General features: G+C 45.7%; 1 protein-coding gene and 1 pseudogene across 2 annotated transcripts; both read right to left on the bottom strand.

The window, feature by feature from the left end:
- Positions 1-6,092: 6,092 nt before the first annotated feature.
- Positions 6,093-7,366, bottom strand: LOC306934333 (soluble calcium-activated nucleotidase 1-like; annotated as a pseudogene). The gene is made up of 2 exons: positions 7,319-7,366; positions 6,093-6,711 (listed from the first exon to the last, which is right to left on the bottom strand). The product of its transcript is annotated as a soluble calcium-activated nucleotidase 1-like (transcript).
- A 1,432-nt stretch (positions 7,367-8,798) lies between these two features.
- On the bottom strand, positions 8,799-10,232 carry LOC306934332 (uncharacterized protein; the record flags this gene model as incomplete). The annotated part of the gene is made up of 1 exon (XM_079516902.1): positions 8,799-10,232. One exon carries the CDS (start codon positions 10,230-10,232, stop codon positions 8,799-8,801), a length of 1,434 nt encoding a protein of 477 aa, XP_079373028.1.
- Positions 10,233-10,627: the final 395 nt, after the last annotated feature.

Genomic DNA, 10,627 nt, shown 5'->3' with positions numbered 1-10,627 from the left:
TTTGTTTAGCTGTAACAAGAATGTCATTTTTGTTGAGCGACATTACACAACACTTTCTTTCGCCAAACTATAAAGCACAAATATGTTCACAGTCTCATCGCCAGGTTCATCCAGCATGAATGCATATTGGGGTCTAAAGCTGTGTTCAGACCTAGATAGTTAGAGCGGCGTTGTGCGAACGGGCACGGCGCGAACGAAGCAAACAGCTGCCTGGTATCTTCGCCCGGGTGGAAAAATCCAACTGAAGCGACCTTCAGTCGCATCACTTCCTGACAGCCAATCAGCACTCAGCAGTGATGATGTCCGGAACCCCAGAAATGTTTGGCATGTTTTATTCATCCAGTTCCAACTGAACTGACCACCCTGACTCAGCAACGGTGGAAAAAACAAAATAAAAACAATGTGCAAAGACATAATAATGAATTAATGAATTGCATTTTTATAGCGCTTTTCCAAGTGCTCAAAGCGCTTTACAATGGTTCATTCATTCATACATTGGGAGGTGAAGCGGCGAACAGTCAACGCCAGCGTCCTCACTTCCAACATTCACACACCAATGGTGGCAATCTCACACCGACCAACTCATTGGAGGCAATGTAGGGTTCAGTGTCTTGCCCAAGGACACTTCGACATGTAGACAGGAGGAGCCAGGATTCGAACTGCCGACCCAGGGATCATTGGACGACGTGCTCTACCTCCTGAGCCACAGCCGCCCCTACCCGGAACTAATTTTGCTGCTCATAAATTATATAGTAGCAGGAATTATGTTAAATATATTCAGAGCGAAGGGACTTCTTTTTTACCAACGCTGACCTGCGCGACCAAAGTGAAGCAATTGAAGCGACTGGAAACAAATATATATCTTCAGGTCTGAACTCAGCTTAAGCCTCCTTGTGTTGTGTGTCCTAAACAATCATACCCGTCTGTCGCAGAGTATCCAGTTGACAGCAAACATCCTATCACGCCATCAAGCACAGCTTTCAGCCTCAGTGTACCCATGAAGCCCCTCCAGTTTCTTGGCACACCGCCAAGCCTGTAGTACCAATTTAAGAGATTAGACCCAGAAAAAGCACACAAGACCAAGACAAATGGGCCCGAATGGCCCCCACCAGACATCCCCTCCCCAACCTCTGGCATCACAGAGCGCTATAGAGACGTCAAGTAGGGAGGGAGGGAATGTGAAACCCTGGCATGTTCCCCCTTCTGGCACGTTCCTGAGGCTCCAACGCCGTTATGAGGCCACTTCATAGGAGTGTAAACTGTGTATTTAAAAAGCCGTCATTGTGGGACTAACATTGGCCCTGGTGTAGGCTGTTAGAATAACTGAATGACACAACGGGTTCTTTTCTAAATAAACAGATGTGGGTAGGGTTGTTAAACCCCTCCATTTTTCCTTCTTCTTCCTATTCCCCCTCCTCCATCCCATCTGTAGGTATCCACACGTGCGCGCGCGCGTGTGCGCACACACACACACACACACACACACACACACACACACACACACACACACACACACACACACACACACACACACACACACACACACACACACACACACACAGCCGCAGACTTTCTAAGTTACTCACCCACCCCCTCCCCATCAACACTCTCACTGCTCTCTCTCTCTCTCTCTCTCTCTCTCTCTCTCTCTCTGGATGTCTAAGAAAGGCAAAAAGACCCGTTTCCTCCTGCAGCTGTTGAGTACAGATGGGCCTCTATTCCAGCCTCTCTTGGTGAGATGATATTGGTCATCTGCTCGGGGCTGACTAATTGCATGTCATTCCAGACTCCTGCAAGACCACTGCCCCATTGCAGCCCCTCTGTGTGTCCCCCATCCTCCCACGCTCTGCAGAGAGGAAATGAACTCAGCCCAGTCCTGCTGGCACTGGCTTCCCAGTCGAATCCAATTCTCAATGAAAGATTACTGTGGCCTTTAGCTATCAGACTAAAGTCCGGATCTACTAATAACCCAAGGTTCTGTGAAGACTTTGTGGCAATGAGAACATTCATCCCAACCAAGGATGCGGTAATTGAGTACTTGCAGTGGAAGACATGATGTGAATCTGCATGCATTCATATGTACCACCTCAGAAGTAATAGTAATGAACTGTAAAGGTGAGTCCACACCAATGATCCTTGCAACTATGTTGATTTTCCTTAAAACAGTTTTTTTGCGAGGAGTTGCAAGGAGTTGCATTGGTGTGGACTGGCCTTTAGGGTGCACTCAGTGGAGTGCCTATCTGTGCCAGGCCAGGTGGCCTATCCAGAGCTGCATAAATCATGGGTTGCAGTTGTCAGGTCCACCCGATCTACTGGGGATGTGGTGTTTCTATGACATACTTTTACGCATTTGTGAACTGTTCAAAAGTGAAAGTGCTTTTGGAGGTGCTCTATTAGAGGGCACTTGCCATGTGATTCCAATTTGGGGTTGAGATGATATATGGTGTTTTTTGTTGTGGTGTAAGGTGTACATTGTTGTGGTGTAAGGTGTACATTGTTGTGGTGTAAGGTGTACATTGTTGTGGTGTAAGGTGTACATTGTTGTGGTGTAAGGTGTACATTGTTGTGGTGTAAGGTGTACATTGTTGTGGTGTAAGGTGTACATTGCCATCAGTAAAGTTTGAGCCTGTGGCAGTGCTGCAGAGTTATATGGCCGTGCCTGTCCAATGACAAAACCAAAAGCACATGGCTGACATAGCAGCAGAGGCTGACATAGCAGCAGAGGCATCAATCCTCATTGAACTCTTGACTCAGAGAGAATTGCTATGGGTAGAAATAATGTGACCAATCCAATGCTGCATGGCTAAGGGGTAATTAGAGGGTGTCAACCAAATGCAAAGTAATGGTTTAATGTTGACTCAATTTCACATTGTTAGAAGTTCTGCTTGGAACGGAAGCGTATTGCAATGTATGAAGTGTGTTGTATACTTATTGATGGAGCCTACATATAATTAATTTCGTTTATTTTATTTGTTATTTAAATTGCGTCATATAGATGTGGTTCTGCTAATCACCACAGGGTGGATCACTAATATATAGCTGGCAATGGATAATGTGGATTTACTGTACAGAGCATAACTTACATCACCTTCTACCCACATGGAAATTTGAATGTGTGTGTGTGTGTGTGTGTGTGTGTGTGTGTGTGTGTGTGTGTGTGTGTGTGTGTGTGTGTGTGTGTGTGTGTGTGTGTGTGTGTGTGTGTGTGTGTGTGTGCGTGTGTGCTTGTGCGTGTGAACTGTACCCCCATAGAACACCAGGCGCATAGACAAATGCGTTGTGAGCTTGTAGATCTGCTCTGTCTGGTGAGCGACACTGTCCTACAACGACACTGTCCTACAACGAGCAAGCATTAGTGTTCTGCATGTAGGCTACTGCTAGCTGACACAGCACACACCCTAATACTGTATGTTTACATTTACTTATTTTAAAGACAGCTCAACTAATAACAGACAAGATGATAACAGGGTGTAATTATATTGTCTGTGGCAGATTTATGTTGACGGTCATTTAGGCCCTTCGAAATTAATGGGGTGTTATTAAGTGATTGCTTTGCTATGGCTGACACACTTTGAACACTGGTATCCCTCTGGATGGAAGATGCACACAAGGTCCAATGCTAAGCTTCAGTGGTAAGACTTTACCACATCTAACATGATCAAATAGCAGTTGTTTTGTTCTCGGTCTAATACAAACTTGATGTATTACAGGACCTGATTTTATGAGACACGTTTTTTGTGCAATTTCAAAGTTGAAATAAATTATAGGCTTAAAAACAAAGTACACCTTTTACATCAAGTAGTCTTGATTAGGAAATATTAGAAAATATATTTACAACTCTGTGATTCCTGCTGATTTAGTGTTTTGTTATCAGTGTAGCTACGGAAAAGTGTTTCTGTACACATTTGTTAATGGAAGTAGGCTATGTAGTCTATTTTAGTTGCCAGAACCTATATTCTTAAGCTTGTGTCTAAATTTCTTGCTGACAGTGACGGTTTGCTAATCTTTTGCTCCCAACACTGTAGAATCCAGGTGCTCAGGCTGATTCTCACCACATGAATTTGCAACCAAAGTTGCGGATGTTTAACAAAAGTCCACTTGGTGCTGGTATTTTGCCTTAACGCAACCCGTTGGTGTCTGCTTTCAGTCGATAACAGCCAGGCAGTAATTCCAGGGGGCCCCCAGATGGGTTTGGACAGATTCATCACAACTAGCACCCCAGGTCAACCTCAGGTAATCCATCAGGATGCTGGGCTCGGAGAGAAAGAAGTCTGCTTAGTTCACATCAAGGTTACAACTCTGCTGTGGCAATTTATGAGCTCAACCGAGAGCTCAGTGGGTTGTAGTGTTGGGCTGTAGATATGTCTCACACTGATATAAGGTAGTTCACCTATTCTATAATATTTACCTCTTGAAGGCAAAGAGAAGTGTTTGTGTGTGTGTGTGTGTGTGTGTGTGTGCGCGCGCGCGTGCGTGCGTGCGCACGCCTATGTGTATGAAATAATGAGCCCTGCAGTTCATCAAGCATGACAAGCTGTTTCTCATTATAGTCAAACAACCACCAACTTCTAGGGAAGAGAAGCGTTCATTCAATGAACATATTGTATGTTGTGGCATATGACACAAATCGGTAATTGACAAAAGCAAACAGGTCAACGTCAGTAGGCTATGTCTCACCAGTCTGGGCACTTCCTAACATGGCTAGTGTACTGGCAGGAATACTGAGCCAGGGCTGAACCGATTATGTATGCCAGTGGAGCCCTGGTCGCTCATGGAAACCACTCTCAAACAACATCACGCAGCCAACAATAATTATTAGAGGCCATCAGCCAACAGTCCAAACCAGACACAGGGACAGACAACAGCCATAACGCTGGAACACCTCATATAAGCTATGATATCACAGCTAATGTCAAATAAAAACTCCACCCAGCAGTAATAAAACTGCTAAAGGAAATATTTCCATATCTACAGTATGATGATATTATTTGGAAAGAATCTGTTATTTTTATTCAATTGATAACTTGTTCCAAGGGGTTGACTCTTATCAGGAATGTTAATTAAAAGCATTTAAAGGCTAACTAAAACAAACTAGTTTCTATGTTATTTTGATTTCTTTGTTTTGTGATTCACTTCACCGAGCAAACAAATATTTGACCAACACTGACTCTTTCAGCAGGCCAAAGGGAGAGGAAACTAGAAAAAGTGCCCCTCAAGGCACAGGTCTCCACCAGGATAGGAGCGTTATTGGAAAAATGTCAAGTGGCATTTCTCAGCCTAGTGACAGCTGTTCCTGTCATTCCTCAGTGCCCAGGAACATCTGCCCTTTTTTAAATTGAGTGCACTTAAAATACTTTATTCGGTACTCATTTTATTTCAATTGTTAATTTCCATATTGGAACTCATTCGGGCCCACTGTTAAACTATTCTCTTACATGTCTGTGTGTTATTCCTTATATCAGAGAGTAACACGTATACAATGTGTGTGTGTGTGTGTGTGTGTGTGTGTGTGTGTGTGTGTGTGTGTGTGTGTGTGTGTGTGTGTGTGTGAGGATGAGAAGAGCACACTGAAGAGCCCAGTAGAACCAAGAGGCAGACTAAGCTTAATTCTTTCCATCGTTGGCACCTTCATCATCCTCATCGTAATAATCAATCTGCTCTTCATCTTCAGTATCGCCCCTGACTCCAACAGTAAGTCCTCCAATCGGCTGTCTTGCCATGCCATGACATCACCCCTCTGCTTGTCAGATTTGTGAAGTTGATCCCATACAATGAGCTTGTGACACCCGGTAACCCAGGAGCAACCAAGAAATCCTTGAAATTAAAAAAATCACTGTGTGAAGTGAGAGGCACCCACTGTATTTATATTGGCCACATGACGTCTCACATCGTCAATGTTTGTTTAACTGCTGCCCTAAACAAACATTAAAAGTGCATATAGACTTGGCTGCCATTCGATCTACGTCATAAGTGCTCTAAACAAACATTAAAAAGCAGATAGACTCGTCTGCCATATGATGTAATTTTCAAAAGCCATGCATTGGAGGGGCTAGCCTCCAATGCTGGAGTTCATTGAGAGGGAATGATCCCCTCTAAACGAACTCCAGACCCTCGTATTTTACGTCCTCTATTTTGGTTTCTGGTAAGAGGATGCGTCTGTCTAGTGTAAAGGCCATGATGTATGTGGCGGTCGTTTGGGCCACCGCTTTTGACTTGAGCTCAAGGATGATCTGGTCGTCCGTGTTGGGGACGAATTTAAAGGAGGATAATCCATGGGTGGGGTTTTGTGGCTCCACGCGGTTCACGGTAATGTCTTTGAAATCTGGCGATGAGCTGATGGCCATGTTTGTGCCGCGCTGTTCGTCTGCCGTCTCCTCATAGTGCTCCTTGCTAGCGTGGCGAGGGAGGAAAAACCAACGCTGCAGGATGCGGCTCCAGGCCGCCGACTCGTGTAGGAGGTAGCCCGGCGGTTCGATCCCGGCAGCAGACCTCAACAAGTTGTACTTGGGGATCCAATCCTCGTGCTGAACGTCCCCCGTGTAGCCCACCACTTTTACCCACTCCGGGTAATGGTGGAGAATCTTGCCCCCTGTGGTGGTCCACTCCTTCCCCAGACCGCCAACGTATAAGCTGCTCATCCTTCACTGTCATCCACTCTCCTTTGAATCCTTTGGCCACGGAGCCGTTTCCATCAGTCAGGATGACTGGTAGCTGAACCACGTTGAGTCCTTGTCACTGCGGGACCTCGAGTCTAGGTCGGCGATGACACCGATGCGGTAGCGGATGCCCTGTAGCGTTGAAGTGGAAGCGACGGTCAGTAGTGTTGGCCATAGTAGGCAACGTCGTGGGGAGATTTAAACTATCAAAAGGGGTTGCTCACAGCCATAAATCGGGTCTTTCTTTTTAGGCTCTTGGACTTTTTGGAGGTTGAACTGTATTCCGTGCTGTCTATAGATGTCTCTTTCTATCACAATAATATACATACTGTATACAGTATTCTTCTGTGCAGAGGGTTAGGCAACTTCTTTGCTCTGTAGTAAACGTGGTGTATGGCTCTCCTTTCCAAGTACTAGTATGTTTCTACCCTTTTTGTACTTAATCACTACTATTAATCTAATATAATGGTTGCTACTTGCTACACCCTTAGATGTATCCCTCTTTTCTGTATCTCCCTGGTGTTTCCTTACTGGTTATTTAGATGTACTGTCTCTAATCCGTGATGTCATCAGTATATGCCTACATATACTGTATGGAGATGCCCGTATATGGGCATATTGTTTGGACCGGTGGTTCTGGACAACCTCCTTTCGAAAGATACTTGAGCACTGCACTCAATCGGGTCGTCTGCGATGTGCACGCATGGCATGCTTGAAGTCGGTCGGTTAAGCAGTGATAGATATCTATCTATGACCCCGATGCGGTAGCGGCTTTTGATTTAGTTCTAGAAATTCTAGAAATTTTACAAAATTTGATTTAGTTTAGCTAAGATCTGTACTTAAAGGACCACTTCACCACTTTTCAACCTATCTTCATATAATAGGTCCTCATTAATAATCATGATAAAATAGCACAATTATTTTCTACTCAGTCTGTGTCTCATAGGAGGGCTGTGGGCAGTTCAGAAACCCGTCCACCAGTGACATCATCATTAGGCAGATTTTATTTAGAAAAGTATTTCGATTTTTGAGGGGCCCTAGCCCCTCCTATATACAGGTTTGTGTGTCTTTAGTTCAATGTTTGTTTAATAAACGCCATTGACAATGAAGGGACAACTTACGTCATTTTGTAACTCATTACGTCATGTTGTCTGGCAATGGCATTTAATGTTTGTGTTGGCACCGTTTGTTTTACATCACCATTACATCACCTAATCAACATGAGTTAGACTTTACTATATTAGCACCCCTCACTTCACACGGGTGTGATTTTTATTATCATGAGAACGATGGCTTCCATTTTCGCATTGCAACATTTCAGGACTAGAAAGCCTGCAGTTTCTATTGGCTTGGATTCCCCATCAATGATGTCACTGGTGTGCCATTTTATCATGATAATTAGTGAGGACCTAATCAGGGGCTCCACTCAGAAATATACCAGAGTTTGGCAACCGTTTCTAACCTACTTTGCGGTAGTATTTTCTACGTAGTCATTGGCCAGAATTGCACCTTTCTAGTTGTTGAGTGGTGTAAACCACTCCTACGACTGGCTTTGTTAGTTTACGTGTCTGTCTGTCTGTCTGTGCCAAAAAAATGAGCATGGTTGCTACGGTCACCCAGTTCACCCGGGTGTGATTTCATTACGTCAGACATTACGTCAGACCACAGCTGATCAGTCTATATAAGACCTTACACCACTCAGTTCACACGGGTGTGATTTTTATTATTACGATGCAAGTCGCGCAAGGTGGAATTTCATGCCCCACTCAGTTATGCAATTCAGAGTATACTAATTGACGATAGATTATAGAAGAGGATTCATATTGTAAGTGGACACCAGAAGAGAAGACCACTCATCTTTCTATGAGAATTTAAAGGAAGAATCTTTTTTGTACACCTATTCTATTCACGTTGAACCTTCAACCACCACAAGCAACAGCTGTTCCTGTCATTCCTCAGTACCCAAGAACGTCTGCCCTGAGTGTGCTCAAAAGACTTATTGGGTACTCATTTTATTTAATCAGTTGTTATTTTCCAATTTGGGCCCACTGTTGTTACTACGGTTAAAATTGTTGACTCTTGACTCAGAGAGTAACAACTATACAAGGTGTGTGTATGTGTCAGTGTGTGAAAGCATGCGACTCACTGAAGAACACAGCGGAACCAAGAGGCAGACTGCGCTTCATTTTTTTCATTGTTGGCACCTTCATCATCCTCATAATCATCACTATGCTCTTCATCTTCAGTATCGCTCTCTGACTCTAACAGTAAGTCCTCCAATCGGCTGTCTCGCCATGCCATGACATCACACCTCCGCTTACTAGATTTGTGAAGCTGCTCCCACACAATGAGCTTGTTACCCCCTGTAACCCAGGAGCAACCTCCGCTCCCGGTGAGCCATGCTGCAAAGGAGAGGATTCTGGGAGCCTCTGCGCTGGTCAGTGAGGCTAGGTACCTGCACTCGGGAAGAGAAAATAAGTTCAGAGAGCTCTCCCCATTGGTCAGATCATAGCAGGAGCCAATTAGAAGGCCCGCAGTCTGATGCACACAGTCTGTTACCCCAGTGATACCGCTGTGATTGGTCAGTCTGGATACAGCCCCTGTCCTCCAGTGAAGTATACGGACAAAGTCTTGTCCGTGGGCCACAAATACCTGGTCGCCCTGGGGACTGAGGGCCAGACGGGCTCCTCCCCTGTAGCCAGTCACCTGGGCCGTCCAGTGGTGCAGCGGGCGGAGGGGCTCATGGTTCGAGTAGAGGCACTCCCACACAGACACACTGCCTTCGGCTGAGCCGCAGAACACCAACGGGCCCTGAGACTGGATGGAGGTGACCGCCTCCTGGTGAACATTTATCGATTGACGGTTCTCCAAGGTGAGCCAGCTCCAGGCTTGAACTTTGCCACCGTCTGATCCAGTGATTATGTAGCCAGCACCCTCAGGCACAAAGCAGAGAGCAGTGACAGCGTTCAAGGTGTAGATGGACTTTATACAATGGCCAGTGCTTAAGGCCCAGATCTTCACAAAGCAGTCCAGTGAGCCACTTAGGATAAACCTCTCCTTCTCTGATAGAGACAGCGACCGTGCTAGCCTCCTACAGTACTCAGGGGGAGGGGCCGACAAACAGGTGACACCCCTGCTGTGACCTCCCAGGTTCCTCTGTTCCGTTGCCGTAGGGACATGCCACACTTTCACTGTTGTATCTTGACTCCCGGAGACCACCTGGTTGTCAATGACAACGACGCAGGTGACAATGTCGCTGTGACCACGAAGGTGCCTGAGGCGGAACCGGGCCTTTTCCCAGAAGGCCTGGAGCGATGCAAAAGTGTATTGTTGCTCAAGTTGCTGTGTTTCCATCCTGGGTTCTGCGCTGGCAGTCAGGGCTGGAGAGCCCTCAGCCAGATCTGGGCAGTGGGTTGACAATTTGGCTTCTCCCTCTGTATCTCGCCTTCTGCCTGTCTCTGATCTCTCCCCCTCTAATCCCACCTGGATCTCTCCTCCCTCCTCGGTTCCTGTGTTTGTCTGTGAGCCAACCTGGGCGATTGGTTCCCCCTCAGGGATCTTTGAGGCTGGAGGCATCTGTGATGGAATGGCCCTAGAGCGGTCTTCCACTTGCCTTTTCATCCACTCCATAAAATTTCCCTCTTCCACAATCCTAGGAGTTGGCTTTGAGCCAGAACATCACAGCACCAGTACGGCCAATCTTGAATGGAGGTCTGCCTTCCTGGAGGTCTTAAGTCTCCATGACGCCAGTACTATCACGTCATATTGAGGACATCAGGGTACTCCATATGCAGGTTTAGCTATATTTTTGAGGGGCACTAACCCCTCTTTTGAGGATTACGTCATATGGCAGCCAAGTCTATGGACAATTTAATGTTTATTTACAGCACGTATGACATAAATCGAATGGCAGCCAAGTCTATGCTTTTAATGTTTGTGTAAGGCAGCAGTTAAACATTGATGACGTGAGA

The sequence above is a fragment of the Electrona antarctica genome, assembly GCF_951216825.1.
Source record: "Electrona antarctica genome assembly, chromosome: 12".
NCBI lineage: Eukaryota > Metazoa > Chordata > Actinopteri > Myctophiformes > Myctophidae > Electrona > Electrona antarctica.
The sequence above is the reverse complement of the archived record's forward strand: the minus strand, read 5'-3'. Positions and strand labels throughout refer to the sequence as shown.